Here is a 26,587-nt window from a genome sequence, read left to right as displayed (position 1 = left end):
GTTTGATTGCTGGTCCCAGCGTCCTTCTCGGAATTAAAAACAGAAAGATGTGTAGTTACAGATTCGTGGGTCTTCCTCCTCCTCTGTTACAAAACAATGTAATGGCCTAATTGAGCAAATTATTTCAAATGGAACGTAGGTGCTCAGAAATTAAGACTATAAAGCTATCTAAAAACCTAAATCATAGATATTTTGCTGAAACCAGGACCAAGTCTGTCCTTTCTAAGTTTCTGTTCTCCATGAAGTTTCAAAGATGTAGCCATTACTAGCCATGAGTCTGCTTCATTGGTTCCCTCAGCAGCTTAGGTTTCATTCCATCAGGCTCTGCCAATTGAGAATGGCTGTTCCGTCTAAGTTTAACCTGACCTGTTCTCTGCCCACTCTACTTTAGCCCTATTGCTGATGTTAATTACGTTAGTCATTTAATCACAGGTAATCTTTTTGCAGTAGTGACCGAGGCAAAAAGAGCACTAACTAACTGCCTTGTTTTTTTATGCGTCACATGTTATTAGCTTTCCTTCCTTCCCACAGAGTGGAATGCATCTGCTTTTGGCCTTCTTATTGTTAATGCACTTACAGAAAGTTTTCTTGTCAGCTCTACTGTCCCTGACTGTGTCCCATTTTCTAGACTGACTGTTCTGCTTTGCTGTTACATGCCCATATTGGTTTTCTGTGTTCATCCTTAACATCTTAATCTAGTTTTCACCTTTTGTACAATTCTATAGCAAATAGCAGACCATTGAAAAGTCATGGCTTAATCAAAATGATCTCTGATTATAGTCGCTATGTTTCTTTTTCATTAGAACAATTTGTGCTTGCACTCTTAGTACTGTTTATTTAATCTTTACTCGTTCTCCTGAACTCCTTTTCCCTTACCGTTGCTTGCCGTAACATCAAATTTCTGTGAGTTTATTAAAACCTGGTTTTTTTAAGACCATTGTTGTTAATTTTTTGTTGCTCTTCTTTCTTACTGTTCTAATCATCACAAATTAGATCATTTCACGCAAGTTCACCCACCTCCTACATGCTTCACACAAGTATCTGCATAGTTCTGTGCTCTGGATGCACCCTTAGTTCATTTAAAAAATTGTCATCTTCCTGAACTTCATTGTAGACTACATTGTTGGCTTCTTTTAAAAAAATTTTTTCTCCTTTTTTTTTTTTTTATAATCATCCACAGATTTCAATATCGTCCATATAGTATTACACAGAGCAAGTGTATGTATATTTTTGATGGTACAAAACCATATACACTTCCTTCATTCCTTACATATCTTTATGAACAAGCTATAGTAGTCTCAATCTACTCTCTATTACATCGATTATGTACCATTTTGATTAAATACTGGTATACAAGTTCACAGTTTGTTGTCAGTTTTCCTCTGATATCCATTGTCTGTGTCCCTATGACGTTTATCTGCTGGTGAGCTTATGTCATTAGCCTTCGTGTAACCTAATGTAAAGCCATGCTCGCTAGGTCTGAGATTCATTTCCCCTCATTTTAACTATCCAGAAACTGAGCAACTAGCCTAAGCAGGACTGAATTTCGTTTACCTAACTTAAAATGTAGGGTCATTTCAGCCGTCTCACTCGGATCCCATCATAGTCAGTCGAGACTAGGTCAATATATTAAAATTGTGAATGTATTTTAGTTGCAGTTCATTTGGCCAAAACCAGGGGTCTGAATACTTTTTCAGTGAAATCAGTCTTCATTTAAGTGCAACAGAAAAAAGGATCCAAGCATGAGTTGTCCACTGAGGCAGCAGGTTACTGCCATATTTTTTAAAGAAATAGTTCACAGAGAGACCATATGATAAAACACAGCTTATAAACACATACCTAGTAGATCAGTCAACCAAATTTATTTACCTCCAAGGATGAAGGAGGCTCTTTCTTTAGTAGAACAACTTCTTTCAAGCATCCTCTATTTGAGCTAGTAGTAGTCAAGAAAAGATTGTATTTTCTTCACTGTCAATAGTTGTGTGCGTGAAAGCCCTGCTATGTGGTTCTCATTCATGCAGATGAACATGTAAACTCTTAAGTGTGGAGGTAAGTGCTCAACAATGTGGATAAGGCACATTTAGACTCCTAGTGTTGCACACCTGGCCCCTGTTTACCTGATTTTTTGAGGTTTCTTGGTGGTTTTATGTTCAGCTTATGTTTTAATAAATATCGCTAAGGTCTACTACACTTGCTTATCTAAAAGTACATGGATTGGGCTGTGGGAACTGGTAGTGGTAGAGATACTGTTGGACACCACATTTTTAATTTCTGGCTTTACGGAAACTAAAATCATAAGAAGTGAAAGATCAAGTACTGAAAAAACATAGGAAAGGAAGACTCCTTCTTGAATATGTTCTTGGTCACAGCGAGATAGAACCGCATCGGGTAGAGGAAGCATTTGGCCTTGACTGTGGGAAACTAAGCCTCCCACAGATTATATTGTAGTAAAATCACAACCACTTTCTATACGGTTAATGTATTGCTCTGAGTTGATGGGTATCGTATTGATTTCTTTGATGTATGGAAAATAAGTAAAGCAATTAGTGTATATACTTTTTTAATTGAAAAGGACCTGTTGTCTGTAGTAAAACAGCAAGGTATTTGCTTTATGGGTGTAGAGTTTGAAAAGTTAAGACACAAGACAATTGTGCTGCTGGATATGAGGCTGTCTTCTGCTCAGTGCTAAGTGCTGGTCTGGAAGGACTCCTGGGACAGAACGAGCCAAGAACTCTTTGGCTTGTTTCTTAGCTCTTTATTAGTTTCTTGTTTCAGTTTGGTTTTATTGCTTTATTTTCTTTTATTGTATTCCAGATAAAATGCATCATCAGAGGGACCCTTGTGTAACCCAACAGAATTTTTCTCTTTATTTCAAGACTTGCTGTTCGTAGAGTATTGCTTGGAGACTTGCACCCGGTAAATTCTCCACCAGTAACTTGGATATCCAAAACCTGTAATTTTTCTTCTCTTGTAGAATCAAGTGAACATGAAGAGAAGAGTACAGGTGTCTCCGGTGAGGTACCTTCCACCCAACCTTGTCCTGCACCAGGATATACTCAGCCTGAAGAAGCAAAGGAGGATATGGATGTAACAAAGCAGACTAAACCTGAAGAGAATGACGACTTGGGCCCGCTGCCTGATAACTGGGAAATGGCTTATACAGAAAAGGGGGAAGTCTACTTTATTGAGTGAGTCTCTACTTCTTCTCTGTCTAATAGCTATATCGTTTTTAGCTGGGTGAGGAAATGGTTTATATGGTGGAGTGGAGCATTGCACTCCTCATTAAAACAGCAGGAATGTTCTGGCTGTCAAGGCTCCTGAGAGCTGGTGGCAGTCCCTGCCTTACCGACTTACATTGCAGCATGCTGGGTTTTAAGACGGGCAACGGGACTGCTTAGCACTTCAATGGCAGCAATTAAAGCTGTTGTTTCTTCTGGGGAAAGCAAGGGTTTTGTGCTGTTCTGGTGCTTATGGGATGGTAGCTCAATCGCTAGGTTCTTGGTTATGTGGACAGAGGTGGAGAGGGTTGAGCTTTTTGCTGCTTTAAAGGAAGAAAGATAGACAGGCTAAAAACTAGCTAGTGAACAGTAGAGGGAGGCCACGCTATATTTAGAAATAATAAAATAAATGAGGGGACAATAAGGAGAATTAATTATGTGTAGAAACTTTTTCCTGTTGGTACGCTATACATACCTGTTGCTACTGTTGCTAATTAGCCAACAAATGGATATGAAACTTCTTTCATCTCCTAATGCAGTCATTAATACACTTTACCAGAATAAGAACACAGCAAGTGAGAGAGCTGATATAAGCTCATGTTCCAGAAAAAAAGATAGAAAAGAAAATAACAACATCTTCATCAGCAGAACACTGCTACAGAGGCAGCAGTAGCATTTATGTTTGCTTTAAGGAACTGCCCTAAAAATTTGGAGTATTACCCATTATTCAGATTATTAGTAGGTAAAAATAACATTTGGTGGTGTCACTTCTGCTTTAAGCCCCTCATTTCATGTAAAATTTTATGACCATTACATGAAGTGTAAACAAAGGATAAGAATAAAGTTTGTGCATGTGATTTTTCATAAACACAGGCATGACTGTAGCTTCTGGCATATACAGGGCAGAAAAGAGCAGTAACTATTAAAACATAAGTGTTTTTGCTCAAAAGGGCAAAAATACGCTTATTCTAGAAAAAGAGTAATTATAGTAGCTTTGCCCAGGCGAGCAGAGAAGAACTACAATGACCTCAGGGCTCCCTCAAACCCTTGTTTCCTTCTTACTTCACTCCCAAATTTAATTTTTCTGCACATATTGAATGTTCTGACAGAGAGCAGACTGAATTATCTGGCACTTTTATTTTACTTGTTGTAACAAAACCCTGTGATACGTTTTGGGGGTGGGGGACAGGATGATGGGTAGGTCACCAACACACCAAACCGTGACAGTAGTAAATAGCGCAGCAATTTAACCAGAAATAAATGCATATTTTGTAACAAAAACAGTGAATGCAAGTAGCCCTGCTGCTCTGCAGAGCAGCCACTCCACTCCACAAATTCCTTTGATGTTACAGTTTGCTTCCCTTCCTGGAAATGCTCTGGTTTACACTGCAGTTCTGACAATGCTCATCATTCACTTCCACTAAATGAATGTTATGTAAAGCAGAGAAATCAATCAGAGGTGCAGACTGGACAGAAGGGCTTATAAGGGCTCCATGCCTCTGGGATTATATTCTCGAATAATGTGATTGCAAAAAAAGTGCAATTACACATCTGTAAAAATGCTAGATTATTTACTAGAATCCTAAAAGGAGCAACTCTTTCATCGTTCGAGTTTTCACATTGCACAGTCTTCACAGGGTTAAGTAGGAATGTAATGCTGTGGGGAAGCTGTTAAATTGCCTCTTTGTTTACAAGTCACTTTGGTTAATGGCATGAAGAGACTCCATTTGCTTTCGCAAAAAACGGAAAGATAAAAAGACAACAAAAACCTATTTGTCTAACAACATCTCCCTGAACAGTAGTAAAGATTGTACTAGATTATTAAATAATACATGAAAAACAAACATTTTTAAAGTGTACATCACAATGGGTGGAAAAAAGTCATACTAGGCAGCAGCTTTTATAGCTTTATTTGAGGCTCATGTGAATTGTGCCTTTAAACCCTAAGGACTTCAAGCAGTAACGGATCTCAGGTTCCAGGTTGTCACAGGTATACCCAAAGGTCTTAGATTTCTTGACAGCATTTTCATTTATTCACCTCAAACTAACCTCTAAAATTTGTACGTGAGCTCATTTATCAAAACTACCATCAGAAGTAAGGGCAGATTTGCAGCGAGAGAGGGAGTGACTTGATAAGAAGAAAGATAACTGTCTGTAGACAGTATTATTTATTTGATAATCATTAACGGCCCAGTTAGTGTTTTGTAAAGCACATTGGAAGGAACTTCCTCTGCCTCAAGGTCTAAAAAGATTCACTGGATGATTGAGAGGACAGTTGTATTTTAGAGCAAGACTTGGTCTGTTTCTTCCTTTCTTTTCCTTTTTTAACATAGGTGCATGACCTTAGGTTTACCTATATTAGCATTCACAGACAGAACAGGAAGAGATCCTTTCTTACTGCATAATACTTACCACTGTTTTTCAGGAAGAGCTACTTAAGTACATTTCTTGGGCTGTTTCCAGCCTCCCTTACATATGAATCCGAATTTTCAAATACAGGCACACACCACACAAACAGGAGTCCATCTCCTACGTTTGCTTTCATTGGGAACATATGCTAATGAGAACATGCAATAATTAAATCACTGTATATAAATTGGAATACCACCAAAAAACCTCCAGTCCTGCTCCTTCTCTCCTACTTTAAATAGGGCTGATGAGTGTGACCTATTTTGGCATGCTTAAATAAATTTCATCACTGATTTTAAATTTTTCCCTTTTCCCAGGGCTTAGGAAAGGCTGCAATTCCCCACAACCTTCAGACCTCACCTTGCCAACCACTCTCAAGCCACATACTAGAGACACGAGCGTCGTGTTGTCCTCACAAAGTCAGCAGATGTTGGCTTTGTTGGATCCTGGGCAATCGATGTTTGCTGTGTTGGTCCGGTGCAGTGCTGAAGGGAACACAAAAGGACCAAGGCTCTCGGTGCATCATTATCATGTGCAGTCAGCCTTAAATGCGGCCCTCACCCAACTCTCCAGCTCCATCACGTACACCATGACACTATAGATTCTCCTGTAGAGATGGTTACACATTATGGTTCTTGTTTACAAAAGGCAGAATTGATTTTGCCTCTCTCTCCAGGCCTCTATCCACCTATAGGCAGCAGAGCTCCCTGGAAGGGGTGTGGGGAGAGTAAGACAGTAAATCAGGAAAAGCTGCAGTTTGTGAAGCTGAGCTATGACTAAGCCTTGATGAATAGTCTCAAGGACATTACATACCCCATAATAAAAGCTATTTAACTCTGTACAGTTCAAAAGCACGTATGATTTCCTTTGCTTATACTATGTTAATAATTGTTTTGTTAGTGGAGAAAAGTCTGGAATATAATCAAACCTCTGTAATACATCTTTAAATTATCAACTTCTTTGACGTGTGGTGATGATTTTTAGGAGAATTTGGCCACATGAGGTTTAACAGACCACTTCCCAGTACATCTCATAGACATTCAGTCTCTTCCTACTTCAACACCTACTTCTCGGAGCAGTGTAGTCAGCATTGCTTTTTGGACTTGTTGCAGTATCTTTTTCTAGTTGTTAAAGCTGCTTTTTTATGAGAGCACCGTAAAAGACTACAAAACAGCTATAAAATAGGCCTCTTCCAAGGACTCTCCTCTTCGCAGTAAAAAACAGCCATTAAGTTTTTGAATACAGCTGGTGCTATTTCAGGTGTTACCTGAAAAGATGTACAGCTACACATTGGAAAAGTAAAATCCTGACCTAGTTTGTTTCTAAGAATATTGCTCCTGACTTCAATGGGATCGGTATTTCTTCTTAGTAATTTTTAAGGGAGGAAAGTCTTTTGATTGCAGGAATAACACGTTTATCCTAACATCTTGCTTACCTGAAGAATCATGATATATTTAGCTGTTCCTGGTTGCTCCATCAGTTCACTATCAGAAAGCAGGATATATTAGTTAAGCCTGGCTACACCGTTACATTTGATAACTTTATCTTTTGCACTAAAAGATACTACAAGTACTGAGGTGGAATACACCCTTCTACCTGCTCAAGATTACTTCCATATCCTGCAGTAATTACCCAATCTCTTATAAACTAGCTTGGCACTTTTGCGAGTATGTTATATCACCAGCGTATCAGTGCATAACATTGAATTTCACTGTGTTTTGATTGTGTGGTTATTTCTGCTACTTTAATTAAGCAGCAATTAAGATGAAGGATTTTTTTCACATGCTGTTTTAATATTCACTTCTGACGGGATTCTTCTTCTTTGGGAATCGAGCCATTTTATATCAGTATGACATTATTGTGTGGACAATTCTGAATCATCAGGGCTCTTGTGAATATGACCGTAGATATCCGTAATTCGTTTTCCTTGTTTATATGTGGTATTGGATAATCTGTTTTGCCCAGCATAACAATGATCAAATCTGTAATGCTCTTTGGACTTCAACATGACATACAGTGGGACAGGCAACAGAAAAGATCTCCCTTGGTTTCTTTCTCCTGAGACCACTTCCTTGGCTCATGACAAATTAATTAGGAACGGGGAGATGGTAGAACTGGAAAAAATTTGGGGAATGCTGAATTTTTTCTTCTCTTGTCTTTTGATGTCATAAAGATGTTTTCAGTCTGCACTAGTGCTGTATTGTCCCTTGCTCTCACTTGCTGTTTTTATCTATGTTGACGTCCAGGTCAAACTGCCAGCTCAACTCTGTTGTCTTTCCTCATTTTCTTATTTCTTGTCTTTCCCACAAAGGTCTCTGTTGCTCTGCTCTGCAGAATTCCTCTTCCAACATCTTTCCTCTGATGTTTGTACTGGAATTATAATTTTTCTCTTTGGTATTTATTGAACTAGAAGATTCAGCTCACCTGGCTTGCCATATACCATTAGGCATCTAGCATAAACCAGTTGTCAAGACTCCTTCTGTGGTCAATGGAGAGAGATAATTATCTCCAGAGGCTGATTCATCCTGTCCAAAGATAAGGGCAGAATTTGCCTAAATGTCGGTGCTTCTACCAGTAAAGATGCCCTCAGATATCCAAGGGTACATCTGCAGTAGTATATAAATTTGTGTCAGGAGTACACTTTTGAAGCAAATCTTCCAATTTTCTCAATGCACTGTGATTTGGTTCATGTTTCAGAGTACATGAACTGGGTTCCTTTCAGATGAAACTTAATTTAAGTCGATCTCTAGAAGTGCACGTAATTGTCTTCAGTTCCTGAACCCCTGAACTCAGTCCAGTTTTAACTTTGAGTTAAAACCGGTCTGAATTCCTTCTGATCTAAACCATGTCCATATCTAAACTAGTAACATCAGTAGACTGATATCAGTGAAACACTTGGTGCTGATGACCCAGCATCCACAGCTACTAGGTCTTTTCAGGTGCCATAGTCTGCATGCCTGTGAATGCCTTGTAATGCAGTAGGGGAGCTCTTGCTGTGCAGCATCTGGTTTAAATGCAAGGGAAAGAAGCTTACAAGCTGCAGGAATGCTCGGCATGTAAGTGAAGATAACTGAGAGATTCACTTGAAAAGTGACCTCCTGATCTGAGCCAAAGCACTACTGTGGAGGCTTACTAATAGCCCAAGACATCTCCATGAACCTGGCAGATATGACACAGAACCTGTCAAAACCAGCGCCCTTCTGGAGTGGCAGCCAGAGGCCATTTGGGAGATGCCACAGCACCTAGCATGTCTCTAAGAGCATATAGTTAGGTCCCCAATCCCACCAGAAGCTAGGTAAGATAAATTATTCTGTGTAGGTGCTTCTCCCTTGAATAGAGAGGAATCTCACACAATTAACAGTTTAATTTTTAGATGGCTGAAGTCACATGAGATGAAGCCCATTCTTCGTCAAAAATTAACAGCCTGAGTCAAAGAGAGTGACTTAAACCGCAGAAATTACCACAGGAGACTTTAGGCATTTAAATATTCCCCCCAAAAATCTTCCATAAGCATCTTCTGCTCCTGGAGCCATTGTGTTTGGGCTGAGTACGTAAGTGCTTACCTACTGCCCAAGGCCATCTGGGATTCACAGGATAGGCGCCCCCAAATCTGTGTCTCTCAAGGACCACATACTACGAGCACATCTAACAGAGTGGCAGCACGGAATGCAGTGCAAACGAGCAAACTGCTGCCACTCAAACCATAGCCAGAGGATGACTCCCTTTTGTATCTGTCCCTACATGTGTGCAAGAAGTTCAGGTAGCATCCGACAAAGGACAAATTGCGAAATTACCGTTTTAATGTTCCGTTTTCCTGTCACTGCCCCGCTAGACGTAAATTACTTGAAAATCATTATTGTGCTATCTGAAAAGCTCTGCAGATCTACAAATCTTAGGCATAGAAAAAGGAGGGAGGAGTAAGCAGTTTAGAAGTCAGGTGGCCTACAGGGCATTTTGTTTTTCTCTGTCTCTTATACTCCCCTTTGCTCAAGCTGTTGCGTTGAGGACCATCTTGAATGTAATGTATTCACAATAAAAACCCAAACAAACGCATATGTGCTGTCCCCAAATACACTGAAGCAGCACATTGGTAAATACCCATTTTGAAATGCCTTTCACAATAATGTGCAAATTACACACCTTGCAGGAGTCACAATTTAGAATAGGTTTGCAGAGTTTTCAAAAGACATTAAGGCTATTGCTGTCAGTTAACTACTTTCTATGTTCCCTTCAAAAATGTTTCCAGAGATTGTCTCAGGGCTTTGTTAGTATAAGAAACTTTATCTGTCAAAGTGCTTTAAACTGACAGATTGCTAACACAAATCCATTATATTCAAATCTTAAGTAAAATAATATACTGTCTAACAAATAATTACAATAAAAAGATAATACAATGTTAAATAAGAAAAGTCACACTCCTAATGTTTTTTATTTCCAAAAGGTCTGGATGAGTATCCAGTGAGATTTCCGGAGAGGGTCTGGTCCTGGTACCTGGATACAGTGGTGAAAACTGGGAGCTGGGGCATAAACAGTCTTTGCAAAGTCTTAAAAGCAGAGTTACAAAGAGCTGGAGAAGAACAGGGGGTTGAGTTAGGGTTTCTGGGAAGTATTCTGAGTTATCTTTCACTCTGTGTAAACCAGCTGAATAATATTTTTTTCACATATGTTTAAAATTGTCTGTAATTGATACTGGGGAACTGATTATAATAAACTATTTCTGCTGGATGTAAATAGTTGGTAAATAGGGAGGATTTAAGATAATTCAGCAATAACTATTTTATTGACTTTTGGCTACAATATTAAGCTCCACTGCTTTACTGAGTGCCTTTTTTTTAAAAAATTCTTTTTCAAACTTGCAATACACTTCAGGCCTATAAGAGGTTTCTATTTTGTACAGCAGGTAACAAATTAGGATTAATTTTAAAATGTCATGCTTTTCCCATTCTCCCCTGCTTGGAGCAAAACCAAAGGGATCCTTCGTTGACTCTTTCAAAGGTTCCAAAATTAGGTATTTGCTCTTGATTTTAAGACAGATTCTAAGATGTGCATAGTTGATTTGCCAGCACTTAAATCTTAGCTCCGTCTTCCTAGCTAGTAATTGAGATCACTGAAATTGTGTAAGGATGGACTTTCTAAACCTACCTCTTCATGATGAGGTATGGTTATTGCTGAGTAATGAAACAGTGGCCAGTGGAAAATGCTGGTGGAGCTACAGCTGTATTTCTCACAGGATGCTTTTATTGCATCACTTCACTCTCATTCAGTCAGTGACAACTGCTCTAACTGCTTGTTTGTGCATTTATTCCACAACTGCCTGGGCTATTCATCTGCAATTCATTCATAACTAATCTGTAAATCCCCAGCCCCTTTTCCTTCTCGTCTGTCTGTAAGACTTCCCAAATGGACACAAATGGTTAGACCTAGTGGTAAGGCAGGCAAGTTATACACCGTACATTTTACAAGGGTTTTTTTTTTTTAGTGCTTAAGAAAATTTAATGTTCACAGCTCATGCAGCAGAGATATGTTAATGTTACTTTTGCCATTGGTGTTAATTTGGCCACTTTACTGTTCCTTCTGTCTTCTTTCCCATTGTTAAAAGTTTCCTATCAAGGCTTCTTTAAATTAGATTAAAAACTCTTTAGATGCTAAATATTATTTCCCTAAATATTGTTATTAATTAAATATTGTTCTGTAAATAAAAGCTTTAGCTTTTACAGATTCCAGTCCATTGCTGAGCTGAAGAGGGAACAGGGGAGATGGTGGCTTTCCTGAGATGTCCCTGCAGCCTGCCCTGGGACATTCAGCAAACTGGCACCACCATGCTTTTGTTCTTCCTCTCATTCCCAACACGTCCTAGCTGTGTGGGGAAGAAGCCACCTCTCTTTTTGTCTGGGGTTGGCTAATCCCAATTCTAGTCCTTGGTGGAAGACAGGTAATAGGAGGTTACTCTGAACAACACTGGATAGTGCTAGGGCGGCAGCGGCCATAGCAGGAGCAGCATCTCTCCAAAACCCACAACTTGAAAGTCGGCACAAGAGAGGTTGCAACAGTATCCTGCCAAATAAACCTCCTGTATAGGACAGAAGTAGACACATATACCAAAACACTATGCTGTAATGCAGGACTACTTATTTCCCCCATTTACTGAAAGCAGCACAACAGTAGTCATCTCTGTCTTCATTGTGGGAGTGTTTGTGTGTTGTGTACCTGGTTGCTAAGATGATCCAAGCAATCGGTATTATGTTGGGCTAAAGAGGACATTGAGGGTACTGAAGAGGTGTTAGAAGACAGGTAGGGTTGATTCTGCCTTCTTTCACGTAGGGTCTGTCTTCAGAACAGGAACATTTTTTTTACCCACTGGAGCACCTGTCTAGAAGCAAGTCTGTCTTCTTCTAGAAGCACCTGTCTTTCCGTTGCAAGACGTACCATGCGTGTTTAGTGGAGATGATAAAGTGGAGAGGCAGAGAAAGGGAGCAGCATGGACATGGGTAAGGAGAGAGGGATGATTTTCAAAAGGCACTTTGCTCCTTTAGTTCATAGAATCATAGAATCCTGGAATCATAGACTACCAGGCTGGAAGGGACCTCAAGGATCATCTGCAAAAACATGGTTTAGACGAGATGGCCCAACTGTATCTTAAAAGTGTCCAATGATGGGGAATCCACCACTTCCCTGGGGAGATTATTCCAATGGCTGATAGTTTTTTGAAAATTTTTCCTCTTGTGCCCAATTGAAATCTCCCCAGGAGTAACTTGTACCCATTATCCCATGTATTTTCCATGTGACTCCTTCTAAAAAGGGAGTCTCTGTCTTCTTAGTAGCCACCCTTTAAATACTGGAACATCGTGATGAGGTCTTCCTTAAGCCTTTTTTTCTGAAGGCTGCACAAACCCAATTCTGTCAGCCTTTCCTCATATGGCAGGATTCCCAGTCCTTTGATCATATTGGTGGCCCTTCTCTGGACCCTCTCCAGCCTGTCCACATCTTTTCTGTGTGGTGGGGACCAAAACTGAACACAGTATTCCAGGTGTGGCCTGACAAGTGCTGAGTTGAGTGGGATGATGACTTCTTTATCTCGGCTGGTGATGCTCCTGTTGATGCAACCCAGCATCCTGTTGGCTTTCTTTGTGCTGCAGGACACTGTTCACTCATGAGCTTGTTGTCCACCAGGACCCCCAGGTCCCTTTCCACAGAGCTGCTCCCCAGATGGAGAGATCCCAGCCTGTGCTGCACTCCTGGATTATGTTTTCCCAGGTGCAAGATCTTACACTTCATAAGGTTCTTCTTAGGCCCCTCTTCCAGCCTATCCAGGTCTTCCTGCAGGGTGGCTCTTCCTTCCAAAGTGTCCACTTACCCACTTAGTTTGGTGTCATCAGCAAACTTCATTAGGGTACATTTGGTCCCATCATCCAGACCACTTATGAAGATACTAAACAGCGTTGGGCCCAGTAGCAATCCTTGGGGGACCTCACTTGTGACCGGTTGCCACTTTGCAAAGGAGCTATTTACCACCACCCTCTGGGTGCAGCTGGTCAGCCAGTTCCCCACCCCCGGCACAGACCACTTGTCTAGACCATAAGGCAATTTATTATACATAAAAGTCCTTGAGGATGACTTTTGCTTTTACTAAGTAGCTGAATGGGTTTGAGAGACGGTAAGTAGAAGAGGAGATTGAGTGCTGTAAGAGCTGATCTAGACGAGATACCGTCTTCATTCTCTGAAATTTCTCTGCAGACTGAAGGATCACTTCTGTTGGAAACGATTTTGACTTTAGTTTGTTTATGGTTTTTAGAATGGCCACAGTGCACAAAACTGGAAGACATCAGTTTATGGGTTTATGGAAGCCACGTTTATGCTGAAGGGAAGCATAACTGCTTGCTTGCTGTTGTTCTCAGTTTCAACAAAAGCCTTGGAGGCTGTAATTCAACTAATTCACGTTTTGAAATATTAATACTGAATTGGGCTGAAAGACAGCTTGGCACCTGTCTTTACAGATGCCTGAAAGCTTGTTTCTCAGGTCTATTCTAGAAATGTCACAGGGGTGTTTTCAGGGCTGGTGAATTGGCCTGTTCTGATGCTGTGTTGACTTGTGCGGAAAACACTGGCCAGCTGACAGGCAACAGCAGAGTTGCTTCTAGAACTGGCTTTGCCCCTGGCTTGTTTGGTGGCTGTGGACAGTCACGTGATGACTCTGTGACTCCATTTTCCCACCTTTGAAACAGGGGTGATGGGTTTTATTTCCTTTGTAAAATGCTTTGCGATCCACTTTATGCCACAGCAAACATTACCAATAGTAGTCGTAAATATATAAGCCACGGGAAACTATCTGTGAATCCGACAGTCCCTGCAACCGGTGGAGGTCCCTAAAATCATTCAGAATGAGCAGCTGGGAGAGAGTGGCTGTTGTGCAGACACGCCCATGCTCCAGACGTGCGTCTGCAGCTTCCACAGGTATGTCCAAGCTGTCCCTGAGCTCTGGCACCGCTGACGGGGTACCCATGGAAGCGGGGGGCTCGGCGAGCGCTGCTGGCTGCACCCAAGTAGCTCAGTAGACGCTGGGCTGAGGAGCCCACGCCGAGCTCCGTGCTGCTGCAGTGACCTCGTTGCCAGTCCCTCCCCTAGTTAATTTAAAGCTAGCTCAAGTATGGCTGCACAAGCTGCAGTTAGGCTGTGACTGCAGTATAAAAATACACCCTACAGGAGACCACAGGCAGCCGGAGCTTCAGAGGAAGCGTCTTAGTTACATTTGCAATCAAGCATGGGCTGCAGGCGTCGTTTCAAATTTACTTTACCTTTGGCTTATCATTCTTCATACTCTGCAAACATAGCCCTGCTCTCAAGGTGGGGGAAGGTTTTGTTTATCCTCTTCACCTGTCGTGAATGGTGTTCTAGATTAGGGCATGCTGAAAATAGGAATTTAAATGCCTCAATTTTCATTTCAGTTGCCACTTTATCCGTACATAACTCTCATCTACCTTTTTCCCCCAACCAAAATGTGAAGGAGGCTTTAACATTGTGACGGTAATGCTGAGAAGTGGGTAGTATCATTCTGTTTTGAGAGAGAAGAGAGAGAGAGAAATCGAGGCAGAGGGTAAGTTATCTGCCATGGACTTGACAGGGAGTCAAGGTGAGAGGAGGAGCTGGCTCTACGCATTTCTTTTTTTCCCTCGGGGAACCAGTGGTGTCTGGACCACATGGACTGTATCGGTTAATCAGTAACTCACCAACTACTAATTGCATACTAATCCATTTCTTGCCAGGTCCTCTGTTTTTGTACACCTTATACTGATATTTATAAGAGAAGTCTTAAGTACACTTTAAAACGATACAGGAAATTAATAATACACTAAATAATTCAGTACTATATAAATTGTATAGAACAAGCATCCTCCTAGGATGTATCAGATAAATAAAACATGGGTTAGAAGTGACTCTGAATGATGGTATTGTAGGAAAGGCATCTCAAAAAATAAAGGAGTGATGATCACATCCTTTTCTGTTTTATAGTCTTCCTTTCTTAACATGTTTAAAATATTTGGCTGCAAATTCTAATGCTTGCGGGAAAGGTATACATTGAAAAGACGTGGTTTTAAGTCTCATTAGCTGTGCTCAGTATCAATTCATTTGGCAAAATATTCTCCCCGAAAACAGTTTGTGCCAGTTCAATGCTATTTGATGGCTGATTCCTCAAAGATCTATTCTGAGTATAGAAAGGAGCCACATGATTCATTCAGCTTGTGCATATCTATTTTATCTCGATGGAAGGATTATATATGGAGAGATAAAGGTTTGTTAAACAAAGTATCATTAATCACTCTGTCCGGAAATGTAGACTTTGCAGGAGCATGCTGTAATTTGCATCACTTTTGCTATGCCTTGCCAGTGCTGCTGGTGAGAAATAACAAACCTGTATTTATGAAAAGGACAGGTTTAAGATAAAAATAATTCTATCCGAAAACTGTGAGAATGCTACAGAATCCTCTCGCCTGCACTCGTTCAACGGGAGAACACTGTATTTGTAATAAATTCCTTTTGCTCTGGATGAGTTCTGCATTTTCAATGAGGTTAACTTGGCAACATTCTAGTTGATTTTAATAAAAATAGCTGCTTTGAGGACAGGGAGCTGAGGTTGCCAAATTTACAGCTGCCTTGCACAATTACTCTTACACCTCCTTCAGGGCTACTTAGAACCAGTAAGCAAATTAAGTGTATCGATTGCAATTTTGTTGGACTAACCCTTTATTCTTAAGGAATAAACTTGATTCCTTTCAGTATGTGTCTGCTCAGAGTGATCTCTTTTCTTTTCAGCCATAACACAAAGACAACATCATGGCTGGATCCACGACTTGCGAAAAAGGCTAAACCTCCAGAAGAGTGCAAAGAAAATGGTAGGTTATTAAGTTTTCGTTGCTGCTTAGAGGGGATTTGCCTTTGTGTGTGTGTCTCTCTCTCAGCTCTTACAAAAATCAGGCATTTGGGGGAATGAAGAAAGGTGTTTAATTGCTGCTTTGGTTAGAAGCCATAAGTGATACCAGTTCTCAGCGTGCCATGTGTTTCTGCTTTTTATTCCCCTTTCTGATGCTATCCAAAGCTGAGGATCACAAGTGTGTTTTCTGCCTGTTGTGTGTGTGACTCCGGGACTGACCCTCTCCCTCATCTCCTACAGAGAACTTTGGTCTGCAGAACAGAATCCCTTTTCAGATTCTGAGCTTTTAATCTACAGGCGACTCAATGCATAAGGGAAACTAGCAGCACCGTGGGAATATGAATATTGTTTGATTTGTATTTAAAGGTACAGTGCTATGCTATTTAGTAGCCAATTTAAACAAAATAGTGGCTGATAAAACAGGCTGTGGGAGGGAGAAAAGAGATCAGCGTCGGTCAGAGTTCAGGACTGGATTTGGGGGGTATCGCATTGTTAAGGGTTTAAAATTTAAAAGCGTAAATACTGTCGAGGGTGCTTAGAGGAGCTGTAGCTGTTGTGCAGGAGAGATGGCTATATTGAGAGATTCAGAGATATGAAATAATACAGATCTTATCGAACTACCTTACATGCATTCAGTATAATTTCTGCTTTTTCTCTGGTAAAGTTTCAGTCATCAAAATCATTTAATGAAGCCTAAGTAAAAATGTATTGTAATATATCTTTTTCTGCGGAGGGTTTTTTTTCATTGTTTTATAGTTCAGTGTCAGTTCAGTTAGACAGCTAAGAAGTGATGATTTGTAAAGGCTGCTACTTATTTTATTATTGCGAGATACAGAGGATTCAATGCATGCGTGCTATGTGCATTAATTCAAAGCATTTTTAAGTATTTTAAATGTGTTAAGAGGCTTTCATGTACTGCATTTGATTTATTTTAATTTTTCCAAAATACCTTAATTTGGTTAATGTAAATACTATTAACAGAAAGAAAGCTCAGTGCCGTTTCAGGCTGATAAAGAGGTCACTGAGGAGTTGCTGGCTTTATGAAATGCAGGGTCAGTGGTTTGGTAAAGAATGTTCCCTGGTTTTTTTTTTGCATATGGCTTCATTTTGAAATGTTGCTATATTCCAAAAATCCCTTCCTTATTTCAGCAGTAATTCTGACGTTCTCTTCTGACATCAGAAATTACATGTCTGAATGATTTTGTGATGCTTATTCTAGCACTGACAACACTAGCTCCCGGAGTAAATTCTACAGTGAATACAACAGAAGCGTCTTACTGAAACATAACAAGGGCACAGGAGTTTTGCATTATAAATCTCTCACATTACTTATATGAAGCTATATCTTTGCCTGCTCCTCAGGGAATACTAGGGGGAAAAGTAGAAGAAAAATCCACCAATATCTACGGAGTAACATATCACAGAGTTACTTGGAGTAAATGCGTGCTCCTTTTTTTTTTTCTTTTTTCTTTTTCTGTTAACGGTTGTATACTGAGATCACAACAAACACTGAAATATTAAAAAAAAAAAAGTCAAAGTGTCTGAAACAATTTAAAATGAAGATCGGTGCAGTAAAGAAGCAGCATTATTTTGTAGTTATTTGACTACTGGATTATTGAATTACTATAGTATGCTGGGTCATGTTGTTCTTTTAAGAGTTGCTCAGCTCATTAATGCAAAGTACTCAAAGTGAAGCATAAAAGACTTTAGGGAGAGATCTTCTAGTCTTACAGAGATTGTTCTTGCAACATCCTCTCTCTTCCTAAGGTTCTCTCGTAGTTCACATATGTGGTTTTGGGGTTTTTTAATCCAATACTTGCAGAAGAAAAGGTTCTTAAAAATCACTAATACGCCTTAAAATGAGTGTAGCTTGCCATTGAGGTCCAACAGCAGGGACTTTGTTACAGCACACAGGGATGTGGAATTTTTGTTTAGATTTAATGTCAGATCAAGGATTAATTTCACGCACATTTCATCTATGGCTTGGTAGGTGTTTTTTTATGCCAAACATCTTTTCTGTTACACTTTATGGTTTATTCTGGCACATTTTACTCAGAGATACAAAATTTTAGAAAAACATCAGTGTTTTAGATAGGAAATGATACTTACCTTGCTTCTTTATCGCTATCTGCATAACTTGTGTTTTTCATTAACATTCATTTTGTCACATCTGAAACTTGTATTGATTCTCTGAGATACATTATGATGTCCTTGTCACCTATCAGATTCTGCTATCAGGTTTTCATTCTGAACAACCAGACTTTTGTGTTCTCCTTTCAGGGCAAATCCTGCCAAATCCTCCTCCTTCATTCTGCCACCAGCACGCAGTTTCCACACCAGGCAACATCCAAGCAGCGTGCAATATTTGAGTCCTGATGTTCTGGGATAGCAATATTGAGGGCCCCCTCCGCTCCAGGCTTTTCCTCTCTTCCACTTTCATCTCTTCAATACTCCTTTGCCAAATACAATTTCTTCATTTTCTCTGGCTTCTGTATCTGCAAATCCCCGTGCTTGCTCATTTCTCTTTGCAAAATCTGAACCAACCTTCCAGCACATCCCTCCTCTTGGAAAAATTTTCACATGCTTTTGCCAAGAGATTGACAAGCTCTACCAAGTCAAGCTTTCTTTGCCTCCGTGCTGTGGACTCTTTCTGTTTCCTTCAATGACACCCACTGGTCTAAACCCCTTTGTAGGTCAGGAGGTTTTAAAGGCTGATCTTTATTTCTGCCTCTGTCATGGAACTTCTGTGTAAGTTTCAGCAAATTACTTCGACTTTTGCTCTGTCAGATCTACTTAGATGGTAGGTCTTTGAAGCAAGAATTGCCTCTTACTGTCTGTTTGTATGGTGCCTACCTGAGTTTCATAATAGCAATAAGCAGAGATAACGTAATTCTTTAATAAGAACTAGAATTTTGTACACGTTTCTGATTTCCTCCAGAAAATCTTGACTTTATTAAAAATAATTGTGTCTCCTCTCCTGAAAATATGAATTAAATATAAGAGTTTTCTGAATTGGAATACTTTTTTTAAATTATTCCTTTTTTATTTTTCACATCGAAATTGGTTAACCAATTTTTATCTGTAGAGTACTACAGAAGTTCTTGTTCTGCCCCCTTTGTTTCTGTGAGCTAGATTCCCTGGTTGATACGTTTTCTGTAAAGTCATATTACATAGCATACTCACAGGATTTACATGATTACAGGTATATTATGTGAGTGGTCTACTAACAGAGTCTGTTCTTTGGGAGAGAATATGGAAAAGAATGACAAGTCCCATAAGGCAGTAAAAAATGTAGTTTAATATTAAAAGGCAGTTCAGCCTTAATGGCGTGAAATATCATAGATTTTATAAAGTTCATTTTTGTTCAAGAAATGTAGTAATTAAATTTTTCAAATTCTTTAATTCATTTTAGGAAACTTTCCATTCTGGACAAAAGTGAACATTTACTACTTTATCCAATTTGGGGATTAAACGGTTGTTGAAATTTCCTGGGATCAGAGACATAAAATTTCACTTATTTCATGACTACAAATTTTACTTACTCTGTAGTCTCCATCACTCTTAACTCTCCCTTTGTTTTTATGTCAACCTCCTTTCTCCTATCTCTTAGTTTTCAAATACAAGTAGGCTTAAGACTATAAATAAAGCTTTAATTTCACCTAGCATTCATCTGTCATCTGTCTTTCCATCTCCTCTACACCCACCAACTTGACTGCAAAATATAGATGTTTATTTAGGGTGAGCCGAGTTGCCTTTAAACTTCATTGACTGTGATTATCAGATCTGTTTTGACAATTAGAGGGCACAGATATCTGGTTCACATATAAACACCTGTACATAGACAAACCATCTTGAACTGAATCCCACCCTCCTGTCACGTTTTGTCGGGTTATCCTTTTCCCCATTCCGGTAATCAATGGTGAGCTCACTGCCATGCACAGCTTCAGCGCTCTTTCTCATGCCAACGACACACACATCTACCCTTGTCCTCTTCATCTTTCTCTCCTAATTGAGCCCCTTGTTTCATGCTACATACGACATCTTCCATTGGACATCTCCCATCTTGAGTCCTCCAAGCAAATTTCCTTTTGCTAATATCAGTACTTTCCACCTCCATATATCCTTGCCCTGCCACTTCATGGCATATAGGACTTCTCCCTTTTCCTGTTCATCCGAACAGCAGAGTTCCTTCTCAGGGCTTTGCGTGGGACATGGTGTGCACATGCAGTCACAAACTCAGGAATTCATCTCCCTTTCCTTCTTTAGGAACACTGTCATCATCTTGATCAATCATCTCCCAACATTTCAGAACTTCTCAAAAATTAAATAAATTAAAGCTGTAGATCACAAGGAAACCGATAATCTTTTATAGAATCATAGAATCAGAGAATTGCTGACGTTGGAAGGGACCTTTAAGATCATCGAGTCCAACCTTTAACCTACCCTGACAAAAGCCACTTCTAAACCATGTCCCTAAGTGCCCCATCTACCCTTTTTTTAAACACCTCCAGGGATGGTGAATCCACCACCTCCCTGGGCAGCCAATTCCCATGTTTAATAACCCTTTCAGTGAAAAAATGTTTCCTAATATCCAATCTAAGCCTCCCCTGACGTAACTTGAACCCGTTTCCTCTCGTCCTATCACTTGTCACCAGGGAGAAGAGGTCAGCCCCCATCTCTCTACAACCTCCTTTCAGGTAGTTGTAGAGGGTGATGAGGTCTCCCCTCAGCCTCCTCTTCTCCAAGCTAAACATGCCCAGCTCCCTCAGTCGTTCTTCATAAGGTTTGTCCTCCAGACCCCTCACCAGCTTTGTAGCCCTTCTCTGGACACGCTCCAACACCTCAATGTCCCTCTTGTAGCGAGGGGCCCAAAACTGAACGCAGTACTCGAGGTGGGGCCTCACCAGTGCCGAGTACAGGGGGATGATCACTTCCCTAGTCCGGCTCACCACACTATTCCTGATACAGGCCAGGATGCTGTTGGCCTTCTTGGCCACCTGGGCACACTGCTGGCTCATATTCAGCCGGCTGTCAACCAACACCCCCAGGTCCTTTTCTGCCGGGCTGCTTTCGAGCCACTCTGCCCCAAGCCTGTAGCTCTGCATGGGGTTGTTGTGACCCAAGTGCAGGACCCGGCACTTGGCCTTGTTGAACCTCATACCATTGGTATGAATGTTCATACCAGGTTCACTTGAGTAAAGAAGCCCACTTTTCCCTACTTTTTTCTGAAACCTTATGTAGTGCATTTTTAGCTGGACACGTCTCTTGTGAGACACAGGAGCACCTTTGTTAACTGCATGTTCAGTTTGGAAACCTTTAAACGGCACTGAGATATAAGAAAAAATGTTTTCAAATGATTTTGTGATATATTTTATGTGTTTTAATGCTGAAAAATGCTTCTTTCTCAAAACCTCACCATTTTACGTACAGTCCCTCTTCGTGTTCCTCTTCTATGCTGCTGCCTCACTATTTTTACATGTCGCTCTGTAATCCTAGAAATGACTGAAGCCCAGCAATTAGTCTGCAATCTTGACTATTTTACTTGTTTCCGGCAAGTGTTCCTCCTCCCTAAACCATCTAACTGTTAGAAATTAAACTCAGACTTCCAGTGACAGAGGAAAGTTTATATGGGCACCTCTATTGTTATATTTCCACAAACGTCACCAGACTCTGTTAAAATTAATAACTTTTCATAATATTATTAGATTGTTTGACTGTTGGCATGAAAGGAATAAAACCTAGGACTGTCTTTCTCATCTTGCTTACATTTAATAAATTTTTAATTTCTTGTTAAGAGTTCAAACTGCATAATGAACCATTGCATATATCCATTTTAACTTCAGCTGCCAGCAAATAAATCCCGTGCAAAGACATCCTGTAGATGTATGAGGTAATATTATTATTATTATGAGGTGAAAAATCCAGCATACTCTACTGCTTTAAAAAACAAGATTTAAAATTCATTTTTTCTATTTTGTATTTGCTATCCGATATTTTTCTTCCTCCTTTGAGGAGATTATTTATATGGAATAAAGATAAATAATGAAAAGAAAGAATGAATAATTGGCATTATCATTAATCTCCATAATTCCTGTTTCATGATGAGCATCCTAAAAATGTGTTTGTGTTTGAAACTGTTTTGTTTTATTTATAAATTTTCTTTTCACTTGTAAAGATTTTGCAACTGAACATGTAAAATGAGTAAGAAATGGTCTCAAAACTGGAGCACTTGCTTTCTTGTTTTAATTCATACTGAATACCTATCAATATTTCTTTTCATCAAAAAAATAGATATGACTCAGGCTGCTTTATGACACAAGCAGCTCTTTTTCCTTATGTACACAGGATTTTTGATCATTTCTGTCAGGATCAATCTGTAGCTGGCCTGTCTGTATACACCTCCTTACTTTTAGTAGGTGTGAGCTGCTCTATAGTTAAGCATATGCGTAACTCTATCCAACAATGCAACTAAAAGTAAATCACAAAGATAATAAGAAATAATTTGTCATTGTTTACCTCATTCTTCACTATGCTGTAGTAAGACATATCGACCCTTTATATTTGTCCTTCATAGATGCATTTGGGCTTAGGCATGCTGGTTTGATGGGTAATGCATTACTTCTTGATTCCGTTATACGTATTTTCACTGGAAACCTAGTACTGAACTTTTATCTTATACGGATACCGTTTATGTGTGCCGATGCCACTAGTGGCAACTTGTAGCACAGAAATACTTATCTACAAATAGGTTTTCACTTGACTGAAGTAGTAGTAGCCTTGAGTTTGAAACCAAATCTTTCTGCAGTCTAGGGTACAAAGGGGTGTGGGACTTTTGGGCTGATTGGGATGAGTCCATATCAGAGATTTAGATGTGAAACTTGGATGGAGCAGTGTTGTATGCGGATGTGGAATGAGGAGGAAGTGTCCTACACTGTTGAGTGGACAAAGCCTTAGATGGACATTTTGCAACTCCAGATCAAGCCCCTATTTCTTCTGAATGAGTGGATCCCAATACAAACTGGGAGAGGAGGCTACTGTTTGGGCTTTGTTCAGTGAGCGCTGTGTCCCTTGACATGGTATTCTGCTCATTGCTTCCTACTAATGTTTCTCTTTGTGGCTTGTAAAAGGCTTTTTTTGTTTTGTTTTGGTTGTTTGTTGGGTTTTTTTAAGTTGTCTCTGCCATCCAAATTGGCTTGTGCAGGCCAGACAAGTACCCGCTGAGCTCAGGGTGTAACATTGTCTGATGCAGGGGCAATGTATTTATCTTTGGGACATCTGCCTCAGCTAAATTTAATTGAAAACTAACAATAGATGCAGACTTAAAGAGAGGGAAATGGTGAACAGACAGACAGGATGAGCCCATAAAGTTCATTTCCCCAGGAAACCAAAGTGGAAAGGGATATCATCTTCAGAAAAGTAGGGTTTTTTCCTAATCAAAACAAGAACTCCTAAAATTACACAAGTCATGATTGATATCTGATGCTAAGTGCTAGTTACATTGTGTGTTAAATGGTACCATTTGTTTCACTGTAGTCAAGGGTCTACCAGCATTACTATTTTAAACCTTGTTTCCAGGGAATTATATTTGCTGTTGGAAATATGTTGAGGAGAGTTTCTTTTTTAGACTTTGCACCAGCATAGCGTAATTCCTTTCTTCAAATGTTGGAATGTTGTTGGTTATTAAATAGGTCACCATATAAAATAATACTTTTATATAGAATGAGACATGACTATATTTAAAGAGACCTTTGCTTATTTTGTTAGCAGTTCATATGTGTATTTTTTCAGGAAAGATGTCCTGGAGAATTTTAGCTTAATGTTAATTATAACATATGACTAAGCCACAGATAAATAAAGGCCACAGAAGTGTCTAATACGGTTTTCAGTCCATGGTCCATGGCAGCCATGCAATTCATAAAAATTTATTTAGTCTATGTTATCTTCTATTATTCCTGTTGGCCTCAGTTAATAGAAAACAGCTACCAACCACATTGAAAAAACTTTCTGTCTGTCCACCTGTCCACCTCACATGAGATTTCAGAAATATTTGAAGTAGGTTTAACTCTTCTTCGCTGAAGCCATTTGGAGGCGGGAGTCTAAATGCTAGTTAATATTTTCCATGAAAAATACAGAATCATTATGCCTGAATACGGTCATGTTAAGTGATTTCAAATGGAAGACGGATAGGAGATGGCTGAGGGGGTGGTCACACTGTGAAGGGAAAAGCCAAGAATACCCCATCGTAGCTGATGTACCGGGTACTTGCTGCAACATCTGGTATGTGATAACCCAGGGCCTGAAAGGGAATCCAGATCTCCGCATTGGGAATTTATTTGTGGGTAGGGAACTGAGCACAGGATGACAAGCCAGAAAGGCTGCGCAGTGAAGAGGGAGATAGCTGAAGACAGAAAAGAGGAAAGGTTAATCGCAAGCTTGTGCCTCGAATCTTGATCCTCTCCAGAGCTTAGCAAAATATTCGAGGCTCTGAAGTATCACATCCATCTAACGGCCAGAGTTTGGCCTCCTCTGCATCCGCTGTTGAGGATGGGGCTTCTATCTGTTTCTCCAAAAAATGCATGGGGACCTACTTTTTTTTATTTTAAAACACAACAACTTTCTCTATTACAGCCTGGAAGAGATACTGTCCTGCAAGTGAGGAAAATCATGTTGTGTAAGCTCCTCTGCCAGGTGGGGTGCAGAATATAATGTCAGATTAATCAATCCAGAGAGAAAATAAGAGAGCAAGGTAGAGCATGACATTGTCCCTAGACATTTTAAACCATCTCCTCTGGGATGGTTTGAATTGCTGTGCCAAGGACTTGGTTTTTTTCCCAAGGGCAAGTTAAGCAATGCTTACAGAGCTCAGCGGAGAGTGCCAGGCACACATAAGTAATTTTGCTGCAAACTTTTGATACTGCTCTGCAAAGGCTTTTCAATTCAGACATCAAAACCCTTCCTGTTCCAGGCCTGAGTCACTTCTGAGTAGGGACTGCCCATCACGCACTCCGGCCTGGTGGCTTTGTGATAGGAACAAATGACTCGGAATTAAGAAATGGATTGACAGACTACCAAATTCATTTCCAGTTTTGACTTAAATCCAGGTGTTTCCAGATGATAAGAATATTGCACCTTTAAACTACAGAGTTTTTACTTAGAACTCTATTTTGCAGTTTATTAACCCCATTTTTAAGTAATATTTAATGCCATCAGTTCTGTAATGGAGCTGGCATTACTTGTAATAGTATTGATCACAATGAATTTTTTCTGTCATTGAAGTGCATATCGATCATGCTTTTTTCAGCTAGTATTTTCAATTTTGGGAAAATTAAACAATAACAGGAAATTTCTTGAACTATCATGACCTTTTGAAGGGCATTTTGTGCTGGCAACACCAGCTGGACATCAATGACCAAAAAAACCTTCAATGCCGTAGTCACAGTAACGATAATCAAAATAAGAAAGGGGGCAGCTCACCCGTGTTTCTTCCTGGGAGTTCGGAAGATACTTCTCCGGACAACCTGGTTGCCGTGACACAGCTTGTAAGAGTAATTCTTCTCCATCCTCGAATAACATTGAGGACAAAACAGCTGTCTACATGTACATACCTTGGCTGTCTATGCCCTGGGGCCAGCCCTGGGCAACCTGCTGGTATCCCCCTGGGGAAAGTCTTGGGTGCACGGAGCACTTCCTTGGAGCACACTTATCAGTGTGACAGATAAGTCCTTTAAGCTGTAATGGACTATTAACTATTACTTTGCTTTCAGAACCATTACAGTTTCTCACAATCTAAGACATACAAATCCCTGTGGAGTACTAACCTTAATCTTAAATAGAGCTGGTAATTGCAAGGACAAGAATGAATAAAAGTATAGAAAAAAAATATGTCTATTTCCCTTGATTGCGTAGCTAGTGCTGTCTTGTACTCACTGCTCTCACTGCTCACCCACATTGGGTGTTTAAATGAGGAGGTGCCCAAGACCCACAAGCATCCTATGGGCTGTACAGATATTTTCAGCCTGTCTAACTCTTCCAGTGACCTGAGGATTTTAAAGGTTTCTAAATGCAGGCTGAAGAAGCTACTAACTGGTCTCATGGTCCTTGATAAGGAAAATCACAGGCTTTCATCCTAATTAGTTCATGATGTGATGAAAACAAATCACTTCAAGTTTCAGTGTTTTATGAAACGGGGTCATGTAAACACACCTTTCATGTGGCTGTGAAACTTATTTGCTTGTAAAATGCTTTGAGATTCTCAGCTGAAAAATTCCATAGAGATAAGAGGTATTATTTTTGATACATGGCCCTTTACAGTTTAAGTCTTTATTATAACATGTATAGTAAATACACACTGTAAAGAATGCAGCATGTTTATCAGTGATGCAAGATATAATGAAAAATACATTTTAAAATGGCAATAAAGGTTGCCTGTTATTTTGTAAAACTTTTTCAAATTACAATTTAATATCAGAATAAAATAAACACATTCCCCAAATGTGATGGACCCCAAAACAGAGCCAGAAAATGGGAGCTAACA

The 26,587-nt window shown here is 39.8% G+C and overlaps 1 protein-coding gene across 8 annotated transcripts in view; it reads left to right on the top strand.

Moving 5' to 3' along the window:
- The window catches only part of MAGI2 (membrane associated guanylate kinase, WW and PDZ domain containing 2), a 757,062-nt gene that overhangs the window by 512,032 nt on the left and 218,443 nt on the right, over window positions 1-26,587 (top strand). For all 8 annotated transcript variants that reach the window (XM_054216495.1, XM_054216512.1, XM_054216480.1 and 5 more), the window contains 2 exons: window positions 2,975-3,188; window positions 15,936-16,015. In XM_054216495.1, the coding sequence (XP_054072470.1) occupies window positions 2,975-3,188; window positions 15,936-16,015 (294 nt within the window). The remainder of the gene's footprint in view (window positions 1-2,974; window positions 3,189-15,935; window positions 16,016-26,587) is intronic.

Source organism: Rissa tridactyla, chromosome 1 (genome assembly GCF_028500815.1).
Source record: "Rissa tridactyla isolate bRisTri1 chromosome 1, bRisTri1.patW.cur.20221130, whole genome shotgun sequence".
Taxonomy (NCBI): Eukaryota; Metazoa; Chordata; class Aves; order Charadriiformes; family Laridae; genus Rissa; species Rissa tridactyla.
This window is presented reverse-complemented; position numbering and strand designations above follow the sequence as displayed.